We start from the raw sequence: 26,816 nt of genomic DNA, 5'->3' as shown, positions 1-26,816 counted from the left end.
ACCACTAGTGTCACTATTTTTAATAATATATATATATTTTTTTAATTATTATTATCATTTTTTTGGAAGTGTGTTCTAAATCATTATTCTTAATTATTCTATTATAGCTAGATAACATCATTATCCATTGCCTTCATTATAGGAAATTTTATGAGTGAATTTTTAAATTTTTATAATAGAAAACGAGATATATTGAAAGATGAAACCCTAGCCCTAACCCAAAATAATATTTTAAAATGTGTTTACATGGATATGAATGCATTACAAGTCAGCTATGAGGTGGGAGGGAAAAAAATGAAAATAATTGTATTTTTTCTGTATTTTGGGCTGATTTAAATCACGGGTCAAATTGTACCCGCTAACACCACAAGTGGATGTAGTTTTCTAACACAATGCAAGGGTTAACCCTGTCTTCTACCCTGAGCCATCCTAGGCTAGCAAAATGTGTGGGAAAAAGGTGGGTCATGGGCCTGGATGTCCAAACTGGAATCCACCAGTTTCCCCATTCTGAGGAATACTTCCTCCATGGTGGTTACAGAAGCTTCATAGCTGGCGATGCCCAACTTCTCCCTGTTCACCTCCAGCTCAGCAAACAGCAACTCAAACCTGTCGGTGCTCTCCTTAGGCAATATGTAGGAGAGTTCCGCCCCCACGTTGCTCTCTAGCGTGAGAGAGTGAGGTCTCCGGTCTCAGGGTTCACAATACTTCTGGTTCATATAGCGATGCTCCTGATGCCATTCGTTCTTGCCAAAGCACTCTGTAGCTTTCCTATCACACTCACATAGGAACTGCTCACAGTCATTGTTCGGAGTGGTGCCGCAGAACCATCCACCATCGCAGATTATCTTATTTTCCTCACAGTACCATTTGTAGACTCTGACACCAGGAAGAACATTACATCGACTGTAATATTCCTCCCAACACTGATCATGGGCCTGGCAGCAGGCATCGAGAGGGCATATTGGCTTCCCTTTCTTTAAGACATTTATCCCACAATAACAACCATACTGGTCATACCAGTAGGCATTATGGCACGCTGGACAACACGTATTGATCATGTTGATAAACTGGGTAGAGCTCCGTTCATCGCGTCGGGTCGTGTTGAACACTTCAGGAGGGTTTTTGTCACAGTCTTCGGGGATGTAATCGCTCGTGAGGTGGGGCTTGAGTTTTCCCTCGGTGAAGAGTGTGCAGAATTCGATGATGTTGTCAGCGGTGATGGCCTCGTTCTCTGGTCTGTACTCTGTCATCTCATCTTCCAGGGTGATGAGACGGATGGCAGGGCATTGTCCCTCCTTCACACCAAAGGTCTGCATGTTGTTCTTGTTGTCATTCACGTCAGTGTCCATGAAGACGAACATGATCTTGCCCTTGAAGCCTTCTGCTGCCTTTTTGAATTGGTCCATTTTGTCCCCAAAGTCAGTAGCAGCCTTGGACATGAACATAAAGATATGGGACTTGAATTCTTCACCGAAGGTCTTAGTGACAGTCTGGACTGAGAACTCAGTGACCAGAGGCAGCTGGTTGGCCTTAATAAAGGCTAGGAGGTTGGCTTCGGTAAGCTCACCTTCAAAGGTGTTACGACCTTCATCAAACTTCTTGAAGAGGAGCACGCAGTCCTTGGACACCTCAAACTTTGAGTACACTGCATCATCAGAGGTCATCCCAAATGGAATATCATCTACGGTTTCTGCTGCTTTAATGAAGGCTTTAGCGTCCTTGGATTCAGAATCCTTGAAGAAGCCAATGACTGCCACCTCGTTTGCGATCATAGACTCTGCCTGCATGACATCGGCCAGGGTGGCAACAGCTGGGCCTGCGCGATTCTTAAGCCACTTGACAATGTCATAAGCCTGCCTGCCATCAGAGTACTCCTTGTGCGACTCCTTTTCTCCCCCCTTGAAGAACACGATGGTCGGGTATTTCTGGACTTCAAACTCCTGGGCCAGCTCTGTCTCTTCTGTGGCGTCTACCTTACCGAGGCGGACATTTGAACCCTCTGCCTTCAGCATGCGGGCCGCCTTGGCATACTCCGGGGCCAGTTCTTTGCAGTGGCCGCACCATGGGGCATAGAAGTCCACCAGAATGTAGGGGTGAGCTTTCAACACCTCATCGAAGTTACTTTTCCTCAGCAGCAAGACATCCTCTTCCTCTGTGATCAGGGCTGACCAACTGCTGGCCACAAGCAGCGAGCTGGCCATAAGCAGTGTACAGACTTAAACATAGTTACCAATGCAAAGCCTTTCTTACAGATCATGACAACGAGCATCTCTCTCTTCAACTGAAAACCGTTTCCAGTACAAGGATTGTGTGGCGTCGACACGTTTATTTATACCCCAAACTCTCTGGTCGGTGCATCACAGCCGTGCTCTAATTGGACAGAGACATAATGATGCCATATATGGTATGAGATCAAGTACTCGTATTTACAGCGTAACTCTGTGGAGGATGAGATGTCTGTATACTGTCTGTGTGTGAGTCTGTATATTACCCCTGGAGCCACTAGCGATATGAGCTTGTAGATCTGCTATTCTTTTTTTATCGTGAAAATGTGTGCAAATCTTTGAATATATATATTTTTAAAGGGAACATTTGTAACTCAAATCTTTGCTCTGAGCTTGTACATAGCTATGAGATGCGTTTCCAGATTGAATGGGTTAAAATGCCTCATATATGGGCAGCAAAGGGGGCATGCCCATATACGGGCATATACTGATGACATCAGGAATCTCCATATGTGGGCATAAAGGGGACATGGCCTGACAGATACAGAGCTCTCCTTATATGGGCATATGCATATCAGCATGCCCATATATGGGCATATACTGATGACATCATGGATCTCCATATATGGCCATAAAATGGACATGGACTGACAGATACAGAGATCTCCATATACTGTATGCCATACAGAGATGTCTGTTTCTGTCTCCCTTTTATGCCCATACAGTGCAGAGAGTGCTATTCCGCAGCTATTTCAATAGGAATCTTGTTGTTGACATGGTATGGCATTTTGTTTGTTGGAGACACGAACCGTCATTGCACATAATGCTGTCCAACATTAACTAAATTAAACAAAACATTCAAATGGCCTACAAGCAAATATTCACGCAAAATGTATTCAGTTATCGATGTAAAAACAATTCAATTAAAATTGAAAAAAAAAAAAAAGAAACAGACATCTCCATATATGGGCACAAGAAGAGACATAGACAGACGTGTACTCTGACAAAGCCCCCAACACTATGACCCAGACATATTGGTCGGATCGGCAGTGCGACGTAAGTGTGAGGGCCGCGTAGCCACCCTAACCTCTAGTTTAATATAAGGGGCTGTAGTCTGTTCTCATTATATATTATCACTTGTTTCCTGTGTTTCTTTCTCTATTGCTTACCCTTTTTTCATGAAAAGGTTGGGAGCTTAAAAATAAAATAAAATAAATTAATCACCCGCTCTTTCACACCTGTAAACAGGGTATATTACAGGGTCTTATTGTAAGTCGCTTTGGATAAAAGCGTCTGCTAAATGACTGTAATGTAATGGTGTAGCCGCTGCCAAACTTGCTCTTGAGGGGACTGCCCAGACACCTCTGCTGACCGTTGACCATAACAGCCAGCCTGGTGCACAGGGATTCACATTCCTCCATGTTGTGTGTCGTGATGACCACGGCCTTGCCAGACAGACTCACAGGCACGCGTCAAAGGAGGGGGGATGGGGGGCTCGTCTGTCTAAGGGAGAAGTGGTACTACCTCCCCCTTTGGCCTCCTGAAAGGTGAATTTTCAGGGCTGTTTTAAAGGAAGCCAGCGATCTATATTTTTGAGGGATGAGGTCAGGCTATTCCACACCTGGGTGGCAGTGCTGTAGTATTTGTTTTATGGGTGGGTGGTACCAGATCGCTGTTTACGCTCCCTCTAGTATTGTGGCTGTGGGTGTCGCTAACTTTTTGGAGGTATTTAGTCAAATATGCGGCGGGTATTGAGGGCAAATTTGCATTGACTATTTTGAAGACCAATCCCATTTTTAGTTGTTTAACCCTTCCATTGTGTTAGGGTCATTTTTGACCCGTTTCCAAGTTTAAATAGGTAAAAAGTACCCTTTACATTTCTCTATTGGAACAAGGCTTCATGATATCCTCAGAAATAGCCATTTTAACGCAACAAAATTATTTATCATCATTCTAATTAATTCTGATGGTCTCTATAATAAAATTGTCAATATTCAATGTTTACATGTTTGAGAGTGAGAGAGACATGTCCTCAATTAGCAATTGCTATCAGGAGTAGAATAAAGTTTGAGTTTATGAAAAATAAATGATTTTTTACCTTCTTGGTATACGGGTCAAAAATGACCCTAACACCACTAGTGTCACTATTTTTAATAATATATATATATTTTTTAATTATTATTATCATTTTTTTGGAAGTGTGTTCTAAATCATTATTCTTAATTATTCTATTATAGCTAGATAACATCATTATCCATTGCCTTCATTATAGGAAATGTTATGAGTGAATTTTTAAATTTTTATAATAGAAAACGAGATATATTGAAAGATGAAACCCTAGCCCTAACCCAAAATAATATTTTAAAATGTGTTTACATGGATATGAATGCATTACAAGTCAGCTATGAGGTGGGAGGGAAAAAAATGAAAATAATTGTATTTTTTCTGTATTTTGGGCTGATTTAAATCACGGGTCAAATTGTACCCGCTAACACCACAAGTGGATGTAGTTTTCTAACACAATGCAAGGGTTAACCCTGTCTTCTACCCTGAGCCATCCTAGGCTAGCAAAATGTGTGGGAAAAAGGTGGGTCATGGGCCTGGATGTCCAAACTGGAATCCACCAGTTTCCCCATTCTGAGGAATACTTCCTCCATGGTGGTTACAGAAGCTTCATAGCTGGCGATGCCCAACTTCTCCCTGTTCACCTCCAGCTCAGCAAACAGCAACTCAAACCTGTCGGTGCTCTCCTTAGGCAATATGTAGGAGAGTTCCGCCCCCACGTTGCTCTCTAGCGTGAGAGAGTGAGGTCTCCGGTCTCAGGGTTCACAATACTTCTGGTTCATATAGCGATGCTCCTGATGCCATTCGTTCTTGCCAAAGCACTCTGTAGCTTTCCTATCACACTCACATAGGAACTGCTCACAGTCATTGTTCGGAGTGGTGCCGCAGAACCATCCACCATCGCAGATTATCTTATTTTCCTCACAGTACCATTTGTAGACTCTGACACCAGGAAGAACATTACATCGACTGTAATATTCCTCCCAACACTGATCATGGGCCTGGCAGCAGGCATCGAGAGGGCATATTGGCTTCCCTTTCTTTAAGACATTTATCCCACAATAACAACCATACTGGTCATACCAGTAGGCATTATGGCACGCTGGACAACACGTATTGATCATGTTGATAAACTGGGTAGAGCTCCGTTCATCGCGTCGGGTCGTGTTGAACACTTCAGGAGGGTTTTTGTCACAGTCTTCGGGGATGTAATCGCTCGTGAGGTGGGGCTTGAGTTTTCCCTCGGTGAAGAGTGTGCAGAATTCGATGATGTTGTCAGCGGTGATGGCCTCGTTCTCTGGTCTGTACTCTGTCATCTCATCTTCCAGGGTGATGAGACGGATGGCAGGGCATTGTCCCTCCTTCACACCAAAGGTCTGCATGTTGTTCTTGTTGTCATTCACGTCAGTGTCCATGAAGACGAACATGATCTTGCCCTTGAAGCCTTCTGCTGCCTTTTTGAATTGGTCCATTTTGTCCCCAAAGTCAGTAGCAGCCTTGGACATGAACATAAAGATATGGGACTTGAATTCTTCACCGAAGGTCTTAGTGACAGTCTGGACTGAGAACTCAGTGACCAGAGGCAGCTGGTTGGCCTTAATAAAGGCTAGGAGGTTGGCTTCGGTAAGCTCACCTTCAAAGGTGTTACGACCTTCATCAAACTTCTTGAAGAGGAGCACGCAGTCCTTGGACACCTCAAACTTTGAGTACACTGCATCATCAGAGGTCATCCCAAATGGAATATCATCTACGGTTTCTGCTGCTTTAATGAAGGCTTTAGCGTCCTTGGATTCAGAATCCTTGAAGAAGCCAATGACTGCCACCTCGTTTGCGATCATAGACTCTGCCTGCATGACATCGGCCAGGGTGGCAACAGCTGGGCCTGCGCGATTCTTAAGCCACTTGACAATGTCATAAGCCTGCCTGCCATCAGAGTACTCCTTGTGCGACTCCTTTTCTCCCCCCTTGAAGAACACGATGGTCGGGTATTTCTGGACTTCAAACTCCTGGGCCAGCTCTGTCTCTTCTGTGGCGTCTACCTTACCGAGGCGGACATTTGAACCCTCTGCCTTCAGCATGCGGGCCGCCTTGGCATACTCCGGGGCCAGTTCTTTGCAGTGGCCGCACCATGGGGCATAGAAGTCCACCAGAATGTAGGGGTGAGCTTTCAACACCTCATCGAAGTTACTTTTCCTCAGCAGCAAGACATCCTCTTCCTCTGTGATCAGGGCTGACCAACTGCTGGCCACAAGCAGCGAGCTGGCCATAAGCAGTGTACAGAGAAGGACAGACTTAAACATAGTTACCAATGCAAAGCCTTTCTTACAGATCATGACAACGAGCATCTCTCTCTTCAACTGAAAACCGTTTCCAGTACAAGGATTGTGTGGCGTCGACACGTTTATTTATACCCCAAACTCTCTGGTCGGTGCATCACAGCCGTGCTCTAATTGGACAGAGACATAATGATGCCATATCGATGGCCAAAATGCAAAACCTCCTATGTGCAAATTTCATGATTTTCGGATTTCACTGTGGATGAGGACTATAGGCTATGCTGCACATGCTCAGTCTGTCTGCAAGATAGTCCCGCCCCTCATTTTGTCAGAAAAAGTCATTTGACTAAAACCTCCTATCTTGTTCAGTGCCAATTAGTGCTAAAATGTTGAAGCGCAAAACCTCTTATCTGCACCAGAACTAGTTGAGCAGCAGAGAGAGCTGAAACTTGGGAATTCTATGTTATGTAGACCGTCTAAATGTCTTTCAGTTTGTAGTCATCTATTATTTTCAAAATAAAAAAGTGTCTTCCCCCCTTACTAGTTAAGTATTTGTTAGTAACTCTGTCAAGTTAATTGCATTGCCTTGTTGATTGCTAATGATTAGTGTCAGGTGGTGACACTTTTATCACACCAAGAGTGTGAGTTGATAAAAAAAATTAATGGTAATACTTGATACAGTACTGTAGAATGTCTTGATCTCAAAATGAGCATAAAAAAAGCATTATTTAACAAAGATAATGTTTGTTTGTAAGCCTAATTATTTCTAGGTAAAAACCTCCTATGTGCATCTATGTAGATAGGAGGTCATTTTAGGTATAGATAGGAGGTTTTGGCATTGAATATTTTGAACTTGTGGTTAGAGGTCATTGCTGCTTAAATGTGAACGTCATTGTCGTGATTTTTTATTAATTGCAGATCAAAATCACACGTGAACACCGTGGCAGCCAACAACCCTGAGAAAATATTGTGGTGTGTCGGTTGGGGGGTATGAGGGTATGGGGGTGGAATGGGGTTTGGAGTTATAGGGTGTGGGAGGTGTGGGTGGTGGTTGGGGTATGGGGTGGGGGGTGCATGAGGGTTTGGGTGGGTGGAGTTTGGGGGTTGTGGTGTGCTTGTTGGGGGCATGGGGACCGGGGGTTCTGGGAGTGGGGGTAATGGGTTGGGTGGGATTTGGGGGTATGAGGGTATGAGGTGGGATGGGGTTTTGAGTTATGGGGGTTGTGAGGTGTGGGCTGGCAGTTGGGGGGTATGGGGTTTGTGGGAGTGGGGGAGTATTGCAGGTGGTGGAGTTGGGGGGTAGAGGGTATGGGGGGGATTATGTTGAGGGGGGCATAGGCCAGTTAGTCCGGATCATACAGGATAGGGTCTTTGTGATGCGAAAGTGTGGTCTAGCCAACACCAACTCAGGACTCCTGAAGTGGGATGGGGTTTTGAGTTAGAGAGGTGGAGAGGTGTGGGCTGGCAGTTGGGGGGGGGGTGTGGGAGTGGGGGAGTATTGCAGGTGGTGGAGTTGGGGGGGTAGAGGGTATGGGGGGGATTATGTTGAGGGGGCATAGGCCAGTTAGGCCGGATCATACAGTATAGGGTCTTTGTGATGCGAAAGTGTGGTCTAGCCAACACCAACTCAGGACTCCTGAAGTGGGATGGGGTTTTGAGTTAGGGAGGTGGAGAGGTGTGGGCTGGCAGTTGGGGGGGGGGGGGGGGTCTGGGAGTGGGGGAGTATTGCAGTAGGTGGAGTTGGGGGGTATAGGGTATGGGGGGATTATGTTGAGGGGGGCATAGGCCAGTTAGGCCGGATCACACAGGATAGGGTCTTTGCGATGCGAGAGTGTGGACTAGCCAACACCAACTCGGGACCCATGAAGTGGGATGGGGTTTTGAGTTAGGGAGGTGGAGAGGTGTGGGGGGGGGGGTGTGGGAGTGGGGGAGTATTGCAGTAGGTGGAGTTGGGGGGTATAGGGTATGGGGGGGATTATGTTGAGGGGGGCATAGGCCAGTTAGGCCGGATCACACAGGATAGGGTCTTTGCGATGCGCGAGTGTGGGCTAGCCAACACCAACTCGGGACCCATGAAGTGGGATGGGGTTTTGAGTTATGGAGGTGGAGAGGTGTGGGCTGGCAGTTGGGGGGGGGGGTGTGGGAGTGGGGGAGTATTGCAGGTGGTGGAGTTGGGGGGGTAGAGGGTATGGGGGGGATTATGTTGAGGGGGCATAGGCCAGTTAGGCCGGATCATACAGTATAGGGTCTTTGTGATGCGAAAGTGTGGTCTAGCCAACACCAACTCAGGACTCCTGAAGTGGGATGGGGTTTTGAGTTAGGGAGGTGGAGAGGTGTGGGCTGGCAGTTGGGGGGGGGGGGGGGGGTCTGGGAGTGGGGGAGTATTGCAGTAGGTGGAGTTGGGGGGTATAGGGTATGGGGGGATTATGTTGAGGGGGGCATAGGCCAGTTAGGCCGGATCACACAGGATAGGGTCTTTGCGATGCGAGAGTGTGGACTAGCCAACACCAACTCGGGACCCATGAAGTGGGATGGGGTTTTGAGTTAGGGAGGTGGAGAGGTGTGGGGGGGGGGGTGTGGGAGTGGGGGAGTATTGCAGTAGGTGGAGTTGGGGGGTATAGGGTATGGGGGGGATTATGTTGAGGGGGGCATAGGCCAGTTAGGCCGGATCACACAGGATAGGGTCTTTGCGATGCGCGAGTGTGGGCTAGCCAACACCAACTCGGGACCCATGAAGTGGGATGGGGTTTTGAGTTATGGAGGTGGAGAGGTGTGGGCTGGCAGTTGGGGGGGGGGGGTGTGGGAGTGGGGGAGTATTGCAGGTGGTGGAGTTGGGGGTAGAGGGTATGGGGGGGATTATGTTGAGGGGGGCATGGGTCAGTTAGGCCAGATCATATAGAATAGGGTCTTTGCAATGCGATGTGTGAGTGTGGTCTAGCCAACACCAACTTGGGAATCGCTGCCCTCCACACTCTCCTATCTAGCATCAGGGTCTTGAGCTCTACAGTATTGTTGGCTAAGCTGTTACGCCGAAGTGCATCTACGTAGGTGGTGCACTTCTTGTCTCTCCTGGCTTTGCCCTGGGTTGGCTCTCATAGTGTTAGTTTGCTTGCCACTAGTTATGGGTCCCTGACGCAGTGCCCTGCCTCATCCTTCTCTCTCTGACTTTGTCTGTGACCCATGGTAGGTTCCTGTAGAGGACCACGTTTCTGATGTGGTCCGTCCATGTGACTCCTAGTGCCATTCATAGCATTCTTGTGTAGACTCCATCCCAGGCCCTTTCCTGTTGTGCTGTGACGGTCCATGTCTCAGCCCCATACAGCAGTACTGACTCCACTGTAGCTATACGAACAGCCGCCTCTTGAGGTCTTCTCCCATGTCTGATTTCCACACTCTCCTCATCCCATGCAAGGCATTCCAGTCAAGTGCCCCCCGGACCTTCAGGTCCTGTTCCATTGAAGCAGTCCAGGCCCAGGTTATTAGAAGTCCTGGACTGCCTCGAGTAGCTTGTCTCCATCATCTGAACCATCTTCTCAGGAACTCCATAGGCCCGGAGAATGTTCATCAGATTCCCCCGGTGGATGGTGCCAAAAGCCTTTTGGAAGTCATGAAGGTGATCACCACTGAAAGATTCCGCTCCTTACTCCTTCCAGTATCCTCCTCAGCACCAGTATCTGCCCGAGTTTCTCATTACAGGGTCTAAGATGGTCTAAGACGGTTGAGGATCTTCCTGTTAGCCGTCATGGCAACTTGTGAGCTCAGGCTAATGCCTTGGTGAGTTCGCCTGACTTTGGTACTGGATCGATGATCATTTTGCTCCACAGCTTCGGCAGCTTGCCAGACGTGTGTGCTTGATAAAATCCAACACCACCTCGTCTATGGGCACATACATCAGAACCTCTGCTGTCACTCCATCTTCCCCGCAGCTCTTGCCTCACTTGATAGTAGCCTTGGCCCTCTGGTACTCATTCATGGTGAACCGTCTGGTTTGGGAAGGTCATGGAAGACAGGAGCATCGGATCATCCTCTTCTTCGGTTGAAGGAGGATTTCCTAGAAGTGTTTTGAAGTGCTGGTACCATGTTTCAACTCGTTCCTCTGCGCTTTCTCCCCAGATCTTGGAAGTCTGAGAAGAGCTTCTGCCAGAAATGTCATTGATGAGCTTCCAGCTCTTGCCATGTTTCTGGTTAACATGCACCTCTTTAATGTCCCTGATCTTTTGGGTCAGCTCCCGTTGTTCCAGTTGCATACACTTGATATAGCTCCTCCTTCCTCCGCTTATATTCCTCCCTCAGACCCTCTCCTTTTTGGTCAGCGACAAAGTCCCTGTGTGCTGCTCTCATCTCCTCCCTGGCTGTGGTGATTCTAGGGTCAAGGCATCCGTCTTTCCTCCTTGCTTATAGGCTCTTTAAGACATTCAATGATCTTACATACTATTCCACTATCCACACCGGACACAAGGTTGGTGATCCAGTTGTATGAGTTAGGGGAGTTGGAGGGCATGAGGGTTTGGGTGGGTGGGGTTTGGGGGGTGTGTTGTGCTGGTTGGCGGGAATTGGGGTTGTGGGAGTGGGGGGGTATTTCAGGTGGTGGAGTTGAGGGTATAGGGGGGATTATGTCGAGGGGTGCCTGGGCCAGTTGTTTTGTAGTCCACCTAATTGTTGTTATTTTTGGAAAAAAAACGTATACAGTCTACTAACCATTTCATCCATTGAAAATGAGCTAGCGTATACCCACGACCACGCGTATCTCGTGCAGGGAATGATTATTGTATACCTCAGAAAACAAACCTAGACCACACCACTGATGCAACTGTTTGCAACTGTAAATGTATGTATTTACAGCCTGTACTATTTATCATTATTTAGTTATGCAATCACTTAACATCACAGTGCAAAAGCTCCTATCTGCAGAATTATCCAGGAAAAGTGGGGAAAAACCTCCTATCTGCATTTGCAATATGAGATCAGTGTAATTAACATATAATATTGTAATATAATCCAGAAATCCAGAAACGGTGAATTATGTGATGGGTATCATAAAAAAATATCATTGTGCAAAAAAGATACAACATTTTGTAGTTTTCTTTTTCATTTTCCCAACAATGTAAATTTTTCAGATAGGAGGTTTTGCATTTTGGCCATCGATATATGGTATGAGATCAAGTACTCGTATTTACAGCGTAACTCTGTGGAGGATGAGATGTCTGTATACTGTCTGTGTGTGAGTCTGTATATTACCCCTGGAGCCACTAGCGATATGAGCTTGTAGATCTGCTATTCTTTTTTTATCGTGAAAATGTGTGCAAATCTTTGAATATATATATTTTTAAAGGGAACATTTGTAACTCAAATCTTTGCTCTGAGCTTGTACATAGCTATGAGATGCGTTTCCAGATTGAATGGGTTAAAATTCCTCATATATGGGCAGCAAAGGGGGCATGCCCATATACGGGCATATACTGATGACATCAGGAATCTCCATATGTGGGCATAAAGGGGACATGGCCTGACAGATACAGAGCTCTCCTTATATGGGCATATGCATATCAGCATGCCCATATATGGGCATATACTGATGACATCATGGATCTCCATATATGGCCATAAAATGGACATGGACTGACAGATACAGAGATCTCCATATACTGTATGCCATACAGAGATGTCTGTTTCTGTCTCCCTTTTATGCCCATACAGTGCAGAGAGTGCTATTCCGCAGCTATTTCAATAGGAATTTTGTTGTTGACATGGTATGGCATTTTGTTTGTTGGAGACACGAACCGTCATTGCACATAATGCTGTCCAACATTAACTAAATTAAACAAAACATTCAAATGGCCTACAAGCAAATATTCACGCAAAATGTATTCAGTTATCGATGTAAAAACAATTCAATTAAAATTGAAGAAAAAAAAAAAAGAAACAGACATCTCCATATAGGGCACAAGAAGAGACATAGACAGACGTGTACTCTGACAAAGCCCCCAACACTATGACCCAGACATATTGGTCGGATCGGCAGTGCGACGTAAGTGTGAGGGCCGCGTAGCCACCCTAACCTCTAGTTTAATATAAGGGGCTGTAGTCTGTTCTCATTATATATTATCACTTGTTTCCTGTGTTTCTTTCTCTATTGCTTACCCTTTTTTCATGAAAAGGTTGGGAGCTTAAAAATAAAATAAAATAAATTAATCACCCGCTCTTTCACACCTGTAAACAGGGTATATTACAGGGTCTTATTGTAAGTCGCTTTGGATAAAAGCGTCTGCTAAATGACTGTAATGTAATGGTGTAGCCGCTGCCAAACTTGCTCTTGAGGGGACTGCCCAGACACCTCTGCTGACCGTTGACCATAACAGCCAGCCTGGTGCACAGGGATTCACATTCCTCCATGTTGTGTGTCGTGATGACCACGGCCTTGCCAGACAGACTCACAGGCACGCGTCAAAGGAGGGGGGATGGGGGGCTCGTCTGTCTAAGGGAGAAGTGGTACTACCTCCCCCTTTGGCCTCCTGAAAGGTGAATTTTCAGGGCTGTTTTAAAGGAAGCCAGCGATCTATATTTTTGAGGGATGAGGTCAGGCTATTCCACACCTGGGTGGCAGTGCTGTAGTATTTGTTTTATGGGTGGGTGGTACCAGATCGCTGTTTACGCTCCCTCTAGTATTGTGGCTGTGGGTGTCGCTAACTTTTTGGAGGTATTTAGTCAAATATGCGGCGGGTATTGAGGGCAAATTTGCATTGACTATTTTGAAGACCAATCCCATTTTTAGTTGTTTAACCCTTCCATTGTGTTAGGGTCATTTTTGACCCGTTTCCAAGTTTAAATAGGTAAAAAGTACCCTTTACATTTCTCTATTGGAACAAGGCTTCATGATATCCTCAGAAATAGCCATTTTAACGCAACAAAATTATTTATCATCATTCTAATTAATTCTGATGGTCTCTATAATAAAATTGTCAATATTCAATGTTTACATGTTTGAGAGTGAGAGAGACATGTCCTCAATTAGCAATTGCTATCAGGAGTAGAATAAAGTTTGAGTTTATGAAAAATAAATGATTTTTTACCTTCTTGGTATACGGGTCAAAAATGACCCTAACACCACTAGTGTCACTATTTTTAATAATATATATATTTTTTTTAATTATTATTATAATTTTTTTGGAAGTGTGTTCTAATCATTATTCTTAATTATTCTATTATAGCTAGATAACATCATTATCCATTGCCTTCATTATAGGAAATTTTATGAGTGAATTTTTAAATTTTTATAATAGAAAACGAGATATATTGAAAGATGAAACCCTAGCCCTAACCCAAAATAATATTTTAAAATGTGTTTACATGGATATGAATGCATTACAAGTCAGCTATGAGGTGGGAGGGAAAAAAATGAAAATAATTGTATTTTTTCTGTATTTTGGGCTGATTTAAATCACGGGTCAAATTGTACCCGCTAACACCACAAGTGGATGTAGTTTTCTAACACAATGCAAGGGTTAACCCTGTCTTCTACCCTGAGCCATCCTAGGCTAGCAAAATGTGTGGGAAAAAGGTGGGTCATGGGCCTGGATGTCCAAACTGGAATCCACCAGTTTCCCCATTCTGAGGAATACTTCCTCCATGGTGGTTACAGAAGCTTCATAGCTGGCGATGCCCAACTTCTCCCTGTTCACCTCCAGCTCAGCAAACAGCAACTCAAACCTGTCGGTGCTCTCCTTAGGCAATATGTAGGAGAGTTCCGCCCCCACGTTGCTCTCTAGCGTGAGAGAGTGAGGTCTCCGGTCTCAGGGTTCACAATACTTCTGGTTCATATAGCGATGCTCCTGATGCCATTCGTTCTTGCCAAAGCACTCTGTAGCTTTCCTATCACACTCACATAGGAACTGCTCACAGTCATTGTTCGGAGTGGTGCCGCAGAACCATCCACCATCGCAGATTATCTTATTTTCCTCACAGTACCATTTGTAGACTCTGACACCAGGAAGAACATTACATCGACTGTAATATTCCTCCCAACACTGATCATGGGCCTGGCAGCAGGCATCGAGAGGGCATATTGGCTTCCCTTTCTTTAAGACATTTATCCCACAATAACAACCATACTGGTCATACCAGTAGGCATTATGGCACGCTGGACAACACGTATTGATCATGTTGATAAACTGGGTAGAGCTCCGTTCATCGCGTCGGGTCGTGTTGAACACTTCAGGAGGGTTTTTGTCACAGTCTTCGGGGATGTAATCGCTCGTGAGGTGGGGCTTGAGTTTTCCCTCGGTGAAGAGTGTGCAGAATTCGATGATGTTGTCAGCGGTGATGGCCTCGTTCTCTGGTCTGTACTCTGTCATCTCATCTTCCAGGGTGATGAGACGGATGGCAGGGCATTGTCCCTCCTTCACACCAAAGGTCTGCATGTTGTTCTTGTTGTCATTCACGTCAGTGTCCATGAAGACGAACATGATCTTGCCCTTGAAGCCTTCTGCTGCCTTTTTGAATTGGTCCATTTTGTCCCCAAAGTCAGTAGCAGCCTTGGACATGAACATAAAGATATGGGACTTGAATTCTTCACCGAAGGTCTTAGTGACAGTCTGGACTGAGAACTCAGTGACCAGAGGCAGCTGGTTGGCCTTAATAAAGGCTAGGAGGTTGGCTTCGGTAAGCTCACCTTCAAAGGTGTTACGACCTTCATCAAACTTCTTGAAGAGGAGCACGCAGTCCTTGGACACCTCAAACTTTGAGTACACTGCATCATCAGAGGTCATCCCAAATGGAATATCATCTACGGTTTCTGCTGCTTTAATGAAGGCTTTAGCGTCCTTGGATTCAGAATCCTTGAAGAAGCCAATGACTGCCACCTCGTTTGCGATCATAGACTCTGCCTGCATGACATCGGCCAGGGTGGCAACAGCTGGGCCTGCGCGATTCTTAAGCCACTTGACAATGTCATAAGCCTGCCTGCCATCAGAGTACTCCTTGTGCGACTCCTTTTCTCCCCCCTTGAAGAACACGATGGTCGGGTATTTCTGGACTTCAAACTCCTGGGCCAGCTCTGTCTCTTCTGTGGCGTCTACCTTACCGAGGCGGACATTTGAACCCTCTGCCTTCAGCATGCGGGCCGCCTTGGCATACTCCGGGGCCAGTTCTTTGCAGTGGCCGCACCATGGGGCATAGAAGTCCACCAGAATGTAGGGGTGAGCTTTCAACACCTCATCGAAGTTACTTTTCCTCAGCAGCAAGACATCCTCTTCCTCTGTGATCAGGGCTGACCAACTGCTGGCCACAAGCAGCGAGCTGGCCATAAGCAGTGTACAGAGAAGGACAGACTTAAACATAGTTACCAATGCAAAGCCTTTCTTACAGATCATGACAACGAGCATCTCTCTCTTCAACTGAAAACCGTTTCCAGTACAAGGATTGTGTGGCGTCGACACGTTTATTTATACCCCAAACTCTCTGGTCGGTGCATCACAGCCGTGCTCTAATTGGACAGAGACATAATGATGCCATATATGGTATGAGATCAAGTACTCGTATTTACAGCGTAACTCTGTGGAGGATGAGATGTCTGTATACTGTCTGTGTGTGAGTCTGTATATTACCCCTGGAGCCACTAGCGATATGAGCTTGTAGATCTGCTATTCTTTTTTTATCGTGAAAATGTGTGCAAATCTTTGAATATATATATTTTTAAAGGGAACATTTGTAACTCAAATCTTTGCTCTGAGCTTGTACATAGCTATGAGATGCGTTTCCAGATTGAATGGGTTAAAATTCCTCATATATGGGCAGCAAAGGGGGCATGCCCATATACGGGCATATACTGATGACATCAGGAATCTCCATATGTGGGCATAAAGGGGACATGGCCTGACAGATACAGAGCTCTCCTTATATGGGCATATGCATATCAGCATGCCCATATATGGGCATATACTGATGACATCATGGATCTCCATATATGGCCATAAAATGGACATGGACTGACAGATACAGAGATCTCCATATACTGTATGCCATACAGAGATGTCTGTTTCTGTCTCCCTTTTATGCCCATACAGTGCAGAGAGTGCTATTCCGCAGCTATTTCAATAGGAATCTTGTTGTTGACATGGTATGGCATTTTGTTTGTTGGAGACACGAACCGTCATTGCACATAATGCTGTCCAACATTAACTAAATTAAACAAAACATTCAAATGGCCTACAAGCAAATATTCACGCAAAATTTATTCAGTTATCGATGTAAAAACAATTCAATTAAAATTGAAGAAAAAAAAAAAAGAAACAGACATCTCCATATATGGGCACAAGAAGAGACATAGACAGACGTGTACTCTGACAAAGCCCCCAACACTATGACCCAGACATATTGGTCGGATCGGCAGTGCGACGTAAGTGTGAGGGCCGCGTAGCCACCCTAACCTCTAGTTTAATATAAGGGGCTGTAGTCTGTTCTCATTATATATTATCACTTGTTTCCTGTGTTTCTTTCTCTATTGCTTACCCTTTTTTCATGAAAAGGTTGGGAGCTTAAAAATAAAATAAAATAAATTAATCACCCGCTCTTTCACACCTGTAAACAGGGTATATTACAGGGTCTTATTGTAAGTCGCTTTGGATAAAAGCGTCTGCTAAATGACTGTAATGTAATGGTGTAGCCGCTGCCAAACTTGCTCTTGAGGGGACTGCCCAGACACCTCTGCTGACCGTTGACCATAACAGCCAGCCTGGTGCACAGGGATTCACATTCCTCCATGTTGTGTGTCGTGATGACCACGGCCTTGCCAGACAGACTCACAGGCACGCGTCAAAGGAGGGGGGATGGGGGGCTCGTCTGTCTAAGGGAGAAGTGGTACTACCTCCCCCTTTGGCCTCCTGAAAGGTGAATTTTCAGGGCTGTTTTAAAGGAAGCCAGCGATCTATATTTTTGAGGGATGAGGTCAGGCTATTCCACACCTGGGTGGCAGTGCTGTAGTATTTGTTTTATGGGTGGGTGGTACCAGATCGCTGTTTACGCTCCCTCTAGTATTGTGGCTGTGGGTGTCGCTAACTTTTTGGAGGTATTTAGTCAAATATGCGGCGGGTATTGAGGGCAAATTTGCATTGACTATTTTGAAGACCAATCCCATTTTTAGTTGTTTAACCCTTCCATTGTGTTAGGGTCATTTTTGACCCGTTTCCAAGTTTAAATAGGTAAAAAGTACCCTTTACATTTCTCTATTGGAACAAGGCTTCATGATATCCTCAGAAATAGCCATTTTAACGCAACAAAATTATTTATCATCATTCTAATTAATTCTGATGGTCTCTATAATAAAATTGTCAATATTCAATGTTTACATGTTTGAGAGTGAGAGAGACATGTCCTCAATTAACAATTGCTATCAGGAGTAGAATAAAGTTTGAGTTTATGAAAAATAAATGATTTTTTACCTTCTTGGTATACGGGTCAAAAATGACCCTAACACCACTAGTGTCACTATTTTTAATAATATATATATTTTTTTTAATTATTATTATCATTTTTTTGGAAGTGTGTTCTAAATCATTATTGTTAATTATTCTATTATAGCTAGATAACATCATTATCCATTGCCTTCATTATAGGAAATTTTATGAGTGAATTTTTAAATTTTTATAATAGAAAACGAGATATATTGAAAGATGAAACCCTAGCCCTAACCCAAAATAATATTTTAAAATGTGTTTACATGGATATGAATGCATTACAAGTCAGCTATGAGGTGGGAGGGAAAAAAATGAAAATAATTGTATTTTTTCTGTATTTTGGGCTGATTTAAATCACGGGTCAAATTGTACCCGCTAACACCACAAGTGGATGTAGTTTTCTAACACAATGCAAGGGTTAACCCTGTCTTCTACCCTGAGCCATCCTAGGCTAGCAAAATGTGTGGGAAAAAGGTGGGTCATGGGCCTGGATGTCCAAACTGGAATCCACCAGTTTCCCCATTCTGAGGAATACTTCCTCCATGGTGGTTACAGAAGCTTCATAGCTGGCGATGCCCAACTTCTCCCTGTTCACCTCCAGCTCAGCAAACAGCAACTCAAACCTGTCGGTGCTCTCCTTAGGCAATATGTAGGAGAGTTCCGCCCCCACGTTGCTCTCTAGCGTGAGAGAGTGAGGTCTCCGGTCTCAGGGTTCACAATACTTCTGGTTCATATAGCGATGCTCCTGATGCCATTCGTTCTTGCCAAAGCACTCTGTAGCTTTCCTATCACACTCACATAGGAACTGCTCACAGTCATTGTTCGGAGTGGTGCCGCAGAACCATCCACCATCGCAGATTATCTTATTTTCCTCACAGTACCATTTGTAGACTCTGACACCAGGAAGAACATTACATCGACTGTAATATTCCTCCCAACACTGATCATGGGCCTGGCAGCAGGCATCGAGAGGGCATATTGGCTTCCCTTTCTTTAAGACATTTATCCCACAATAACAACCATACTGGTCATACCAGTAGGCATTATGGCACGCTGGACAACACGTATTGATCATGTTGATAAACTGGGTAGAGCTCCGTTCATCGCGTCGGGTCGTGTTGAACACTTCAGGAGGGTTTTTGTCACAGTCTTCGGGGATGTAATCGCTCGTGAGGTGGGGCTTGAGTTTTCCCTCGGTGAAGAGTGTGCAGAATTCGATGATGTTGTCAGCGGTGATGGCCTCGTTCTCTGGTCTGTACTCTGTCATCTCATCTTCCAGGGTGATGAGACGGATGGCAGGGCATTGTCCCTCCTTCACACCAAAGGTCTGCATGTTGTTCTTGTTGTCATTCACGTCAGTGTCCATGAAGACGAACATGATCTTGCCCTTGAAGCCTTCTGCTGCCTTTTTGAATTGGTCCATTTTGTCCCCAAAGTCAGTAGCAGCCTTGGACATGAACATAAAGATATGGGACTTGAATTCTTCACCGAAGGTCTTAGTGACAGTCTGGACTGAGAACTCAGTGACCAGAGGCAGCTGGTTGGCCTTAATAAAGGCTAGGAGGTTGGCTTCGGTAAGCTCACCTTCAAAGGTGTTACGACCTTCATCAAACTTCTTGAAGAGGAGCACGCAGTCCTTGGACACCTCAAACTTTGAGTACACTGCATCATCAGAGGTCATCCCAAATGGAATATCATCTACGGTTTCTGCTGCTTTAATGAAGGCTTTAGCGTCCTTGGATTCAGAATCCTTGAAGAAGCCAATGACTGCCACCTCGTTTGCGATCATAGACTCTGCCTGCATGACATCGGCCAGGGTGGCAACAGCTGGGCCTGCGCGATTCTTAAGCCACTTGACAATGTCATAAGCCTGCCTGCCATCAGAGTACTCCTTGTGCGACTCCTTTTCTCCCCCCTTGAAGAACACGATGGTCGGGTATTTCTGGACTTCAAACTCCTGGGCCAGCTCTGTCTCTTCTGTGGCGTCTACCTTACCGAGGCGGACATTTGAACCCTCTGCCTTCAGCATGCGGGCCGCCTTGGCATACTCCGGGGCCAGTTCTTTGCAGTGGCCGCACCATGGGGCATAGAAGTCCACCAGAATGTAGGGGTGAGCTTTCAACACCTCATCGAAGTTACTTTTCCTCAGCAGCAAGACATCCTCTTCCTCTGTGATCAGGGCTGACCAACTGCTGGCCACAAGCAGCGAGCTGGCCATAAGCAGTGTACAGAGAAGGACAGACTTAAACATAGTTACCAATGCAAAGCCTTTCTTACAGATCATGACAACGAGCATCTCTCTCTTCAACTGAAAACCGTTTCCAGTACAAGGATTGTGTGGCGTCGACACGTTTATTTATACCCCAAACTCTCTGGTCGGTGCATCACAGCCGTGCTCTAATTGGACAGAGACATAATGATGCCATATATGGTATGAGATCAAGTACTCGTATTTACAGCGTAACTCTGTGGAGGATGAGATGTCTGTATACTGTCTGTGTGTGAGTCTGTATATTACCCCTGGAGCCACTAGCGATATGAGCTTGTAGATCTGCTATTCTTTTTTTATCGTGAAAATGTGTGCAAATCTTTGAATATATATATTTTTAAAGGGAACATTTGTAACTCAAATCTTTGCTCTGAGCTTGTACATAGCTATGAGATGCGTTTCCAGATTGAATGGGTTAAAATTCCTCATATATGGGCAGCAAAGGGGGCATGCCCATATACGGGCATATACTGATGACATCAGGAATCTCCATATGTGGGCATAAAGGGGACATGGCCTGACAGATACAGAGCTCTCCTTATATGGGCATATGCATATCAGCATGCCCATATATGGGCATATACTGATGACATCATGGATCTCCATATATGGCCATAAAATGGACATGGACTGACAGATACAGAGATCTCCATATACTGTATGCCATACAGAGATGTCTGTTTCTGTCTCCCTTTTATGCCCATACAGTGCAGAGAGTGCTATTCCGCAGCTATTTCAATAGGAATCTTGTTGTTGACATGGTATGGCATTTTGTTTGTTGGAGACACGAACCGTCATTGCACATAATGCTGTCCAACATTAACTAAATTAAACAAAACATTCAAATGGCCTACAAGCAAATATTCACGCAAAATTTATTCAGTTATCGATGTAAAAACAATTCAATTAAAATTGAAGAAAAAAAAAAAAGAAACAGACATCTCCATATATGGGCACAAGAAGAGACATAGACAGACGTGTACTCTGACAAAGCCCCCAACACTATGACCCAGACATATTGGTCGGATCGGCAGTGCGACGTAAGTGTGAGGGCCGCGTAGCCACCCTAACCTCTAGTTTAATATAAGGGGCTGTAGTCTGTTCTCATTATATATTATCACTTGTTTCCTGTGTTTCTTTCTCTATTGCTTACCCTTTTTTCATGAAAAGGTTGGGAGCTTAAAAATAAAATAAAATAAATTAATCACCCGCTCTTTCACACCTGTAAACAGGGTATATTACAGGGTCTTATTGTAAGTCGCTTTGGATAAAAGCGTCTGCTAAATGACTGTAATGTAATGGTGTAGCCGCTGCCAAACTTGCTCTTGAGGGGACTGCCCAGACACCTCTGCTGACCGTTGACCATAACAGCCAGCCTGGTGCACAGGGATTCACATTCCTCCATGTTGTGTGTCGTGATGACCACGGCCTTGCCAGACAGACTCACAGGCACGCGTCAAAGGAGGGGGGATGGGGGGCTCGTCTGTCTAAGGGAGAAGTGGTACTACCTCCCCCTTTGGCCTCCTGAAAGGTGAATTTTCAGGGCTGTTTTAAAGGAAGCCAGCGATCTATATTTTTGAGGGATGAGGTCAGGCTATTCCACACCTGGGTGGCAGTGCTGTAGTATTTGTTTTATGGGTGGGTGGTACCAGATCGCTGTTTACGCTCCCTCTAGTATTGTGGCTGTGGGTGTCGCTAACTTTTTGGAGGTATTTAGTCAAATATGCGGCGGGTATTGAGGGCAAATTTGCATTGACTATTTTGAAGACCAATCCCATTTTTAGTTGTTTAACCCTTCCATTGTGTTAGGGTCATTTTTGACCCGTTTCCAAGTTTAAATAGGTAAAAAGTACCCTTTACATTTCTCTATTGGAACAAGGCTTCATGATATCCTCAGAAATAGCCATTTTAACGCAACAAAATTATTTATCATCATTCTAATTAATTCTGATGGTCTCTATAATAAAATTGTCAATATTCAATGTTTACATGTTTGAGAGTGAGAGAGACATGTCCTCAATTAACAATTGCTATCAGGAGTAGAATAAAGTTTGAGTTTATGAAAAATAAATGATTTTTTACCTTCTTGGTATACGGGTCAAAAATGACCCTAACACCACTAGTGTCACTATTTTTAATAATATATATATTTTTTTTAATTATTATTATCATTTTTTTGGAAGTGTGTTCTAAATCATTATTGTTAATTATTCTATTATAGCTAGATAACATCATTATCCATTGCCTTCATTATAGGAAATTTTATGAGTGAATTTTTAAATTTTTATAATAGAAAACGAGATATATTGAAAGATGAAACCCTAGCCCTAACCCAAAATAATATTTTAAAATGTGTTTACATGGATATGAATGCATTACAAGTCAGCTATGAGGTGGGAGGGAAAAAAATGAAAATAATTGTATTTTTTCTGTATTTTGGGCTGATTTAAATCACGGGTCAAATTGTACCCGCTAACACCACAAGTGGATGTAGTTTTCTAACACAATGCAAGGGTTAACCCTGTCTTCTACCCTGAGCCATCCTAGGCTAGCAAAATGTGTGGGAAAAAGGTGGGTCATGGGCCTGGATGTCCAAACTGGAATCCACCAGTTTCCCCATTCTGAGGAATACTTCCTCCATGGTGGTTACAGAAGCTTCATAGCTGGCGATGCCCAACTTCTCCCTGTTCACCTCCAGCTCAGCAAACAGCAACTCAAACCTGTCGGTGCTCTCCTTAGGCAATATGTAGGAGAGTTCCGCCCCCACGTTGCTCTCTAGCGTGAGAGAGTGAGGTCTCCGGTCTCAGGGTTCACAATACTTCTGGTTCATATAGCGATGCTCCTGATGCCATTCGTTCTTGCCAAAGCACTCTGTAGCTTTCCTATCACACTCACATAGGAACTGCTCACAGTCATTGTTCGGAGTGGTGCCGCAGAACCATCCACCATCGCAGATTATCTTATTTTCCTCACAGTACCATTTGTAGACTCTGACACCAGGAAGAACATTACATCGACTGTAATATTCCTCCCAACACTGATCATGGGCCTGGCAGCAGGCATCGAGAGGGCATATTGGCTTCCCTTTCTTTAAGACATTTATCCCACAATAACAACCATACTGGTCATACCAGTAGGCATTATGGCACGCTGGACAACACGTATTGATCATGTTGATAAACTGGGTAGAGCTCCGTTCATCGCGTCGGGTCGTGTTGAACACTTCAGGAGGGTTTTTGTCACAGTCTTCGGGGATGTAATCGCTCGTGAGGTGGGGCTTGAGTTTTCCCTCGGTGAAGAGTGTGCAGAATTCGATGATGTTGTCAGCGGTGATGGCCTCGTTCTCTGGTCTGTACTCTGTCATCTCATCTTCCAGGGTGATGAGACGGATGGCAGGGCATTGTCCCTCCTTCACACCAAAGGTCTGCATGTTGTTCTTGTTGTCATTCACGTCAGTGTCCATGAAGACGAACATGATCTTGCCCTTGAAGCCTTCTGCTGCCTTTTTGAATTGGTCCATTTTGTCCCCAAAGTCAGTAGCAGCCTTGGACATGAACATAAAGATATGGGACTTGAATTCTTCACCGAAGGTCTTAGTGACAGTCTGGACTGAGAACTCAGTGACCAGAGGCAGCTGGTTGGCCTTAATAAAGGCTAGGAGGTTGGCTTCGGTAAGCTCACCTTCAAAGGTGTTACGACCTTCATCAAACTTCTTGAAGAGGAGCACGCAGTCCTTGGACACCTCAAACTTTGAGTACACTGCATCATCAGAGGTCATCCCAAATGGAATATCATCTACGGTTTCTGCTGCTTTAATGAAGGCTTTAGCGTCCTTGGATTCAGAATCCTTGAAGAAGCCAATGACTGCCACCTCGTTTGCGATCATAGACTCTGCCTGCATGACATCGGCCAGGGTGGCAACAGCTGGGCCTGCGCGATTCTTAGCCACTTGACAATGTCATAAGCCTGCCTGCCATCAGAGTACTCCTTGTGCGACTCCTTTCTCCCCCCTTGAAGAACACGATGGTCGGGTATTTCTGACTTCAAACTCCTGGGCCAGCTCTGTCCTCTTCTGTGGCGTCTACCTTACCGAGGCGGACATTTGTACCCTCTGCCTTCAGCATGCGGGCCGCCTTGGCATACTCCGGGGCCAGTCTTTGCAGTGGCCGCACCATGGGCATAGAAGTCCACCAGAATGTAGGGGTGAGCTTTCAACACCTCATCGAAGTTACTTTTCCTCAGCTGCAAGACATCCTCTTCCTCTGTGATCAGGGCTGACCAACTGCTGGCCACAAGCAGCGAGCTGGCCATAAGCAGTGTACAGAGAAGGACAGACTTAAACATAGTTACCAATGCAAAGCCTTTCTTACAGATCATGACAACGAGCATCTCTCTCTTCAACTGAAAACCGTTCCAGTACAAGGATTGTGTGGCGTCGGACACGTTTATTTATACCCCAAACTCTCTGGTCGGTGCATCACAGCCGTGCTCTAATTGGACAGAGACATAATGATGCATATATGGTATGAGATCAAGTACTCGTATTTACAGCGTAACTCTGTGGAGGATGAGATGTCTGTATACTGTCTGTGTGTGAGTCTGTATATTACCCCTGGAGCCACTAGCGATATGAGCTTGTAGATCTGCTATTCTTTTTTTATCGTGAAAATGTGTGCAAATCTTTGAATATATATATTTTTAAAGGGAACATTTGTAACTCAAATCTTTGCTCTGAGCTTGTACATAGCTATGAGATGCGTTTCCAGATTGAATGGGTTAAAATTCCTCATATATGGGCAGCAAAGGGGGCATGCCCATATACGGGCATATACTGATGACATCAGGAAATCTCCATATGTGGGCATAAAGGGGACATGGCCTGACAGATACAGAGCTCTCCTTATATGGGCATATGCATATCAGCATGCCCATATATGGGCATATACTGATGACATCATGGATCTCCATATATGGCCATAAAATGGACATGGACTGACAGATACAGAGATCTCCATATACTGTATGCCATACAGAGATGTCTGTTTCTGTCTCCCTTTTATGCCCATACAGTGCAGAGAGTGCTATTCCGCAGCTATTTCAATAGGAATCTTGTTGTTGACATGGTATGGCATTTTGTTTGTTGGAGACACGAACCGTCATGCACATAATGCTGTCCAACATAACTAAATTAAACAAACATTCAATGGCCTACAAGCAAATATTCCACGCAAAATTATTCAGTTATCGATGTAAAAACAATTCAATTAAAATTGAGAAAAAAAAAAAAGAAACAGACATCTCCATATATGGGCACAAGAAGAGACATAGACAGACGTTGTACTCTGACAAAGCCCCCAACACTATGACCCAGACATATTGGTCGGATCGGCAGTGCGACGTAAGTGTGAGGGCCGCGTAGCCACCCTAACCTCTAGTTTAAGATATAGGGGCTGTAGTCTGTTCTCATTATATATTATCACTTGTTTCCTGTGTTTCTTTCTCTATTGCTTACCCTTTTTTCATGAAAGGTTGGGAGCTTAAAAATAAAATAAAATAAATTAATCACCCGCTCTTTCACACCTGTAAACAGGGTATATTACAGGGTCTTATTGTAAGTCGCTTTGGATAAAAGCGTCTGCTAAATGACTGTAATGTAATGGTGTAGCCGCTGCCAAACTTGCTCTTGAGGGACTGCCCAGACACCTCTGCTGACCGTTGACCATAACAGCCAGCCTGGTGCACAGGGATTCACATTCCTCCATGTTGTGTGTCGTGATGACCACGGCCTTGCCAGACAGACTCACAGGCACGTCGTCAAAGGAGGGGGGATGGGGGGGCTCGTCTGTCTAAGGGAGAAGTGGTACTACCTCCCCCTTTGGCCTCCTGAAAGGTGAATTTTCAGGGCTGTTTTAAAGAAGCCAGCGATCTATATTTTTGAGGGATGAGGTCAGGCTATTCACACCTGGGTGGCAGTGCTGTAGTATTTGTTTTATGGGTGGGTGGTACCAGATCGCTGTTTACGCTCCCTCTAGTATTGTGGCTGTGGGTGTCGCTAACTTTTTGGAGGTATTTAGTCAAATATGCGGCGGGTTATTGAGGGCAAATTTGCATTGGACTATTTTGAAGACCAATCCCATTTTTAGTTGTTTAACCCTTCCATTGTGTTAGGGTCATTTTTGACCCGTTTCCAAGTTTAAATAGGTAAAAAGTACCCTTTACATTTCTCTATTGGAACAAAGGCTATCATGATATCCTCAGAAATAGCCATTTTAACGCAACAAAAATTATTTATCATCATTCTAATTAATTCTGATGGTCTCTATAATAAAATTGTCAATATTCAATGTTTACATGTTTGAGAGTGAGAGAGACATGTCCTCAATTAACAATTGCTATCAGGAGTAGAATAAGTTTGAGTTTATGAAAATAAATGATTTTTTACCTTCTTGGTATAACGGGTCAAAATGACCCTAACACCACTAGTGTCACTATTTTTAATAATATATATATTTTTTTTAATTATTATTATCAT

At 44.6% G+C, this 26,816-nt stretch overlaps 1 protein-coding gene across 1 annotated transcript in view; it reads right to left on the bottom strand.

Annotated features, from left to right (window-relative positions):
- Positions 1-24,595, bottom strand: part of LOC308081197 (uncharacterized protein) — a gene marked incomplete at both ends in the record, with an annotated part of 65,847 nt that extends 41,252 nt beyond the window's left edge. Inside the window, 11 exon segments of the mRNA XM_080457585.1 lie at positions 1,048-2,193; positions 5,403-6,548; positions 14,714-15,859; positions 19,080-20,225; positions 23,446-24,223; positions 24,226-24,288; positions 24,291-24,320; positions 24,323-24,350; positions 24,352-24,440; positions 24,443-24,463; positions 24,466-24,595. Coding sequence (XP_080313711.1) covers positions 1,048-2,193; positions 5,403-6,548; positions 14,714-15,859; positions 19,080-20,225; positions 23,446-24,223; positions 24,226-24,288; positions 24,291-24,320; positions 24,323-24,350; positions 24,352-24,440; positions 24,443-24,463; positions 24,466-24,595 — 5,723 coding nt within the window.
- Positions 24,596-26,816: the final 2,221 nt, after the last annotated feature.

This window comes from Gymnoscopelus braueri (genome assembly GCF_963280865.1).
Source record: "Gymnoscopelus braueri genome assembly, contig: SCAFFOLD_132, whole genome shotgun sequence".
NCBI lineage: Eukaryota > Metazoa > Chordata > Actinopteri > Myctophiformes > Myctophidae > Gymnoscopelus > Gymnoscopelus braueri.
This window is presented reverse-complemented; position numbering and strand designations above follow the sequence as displayed.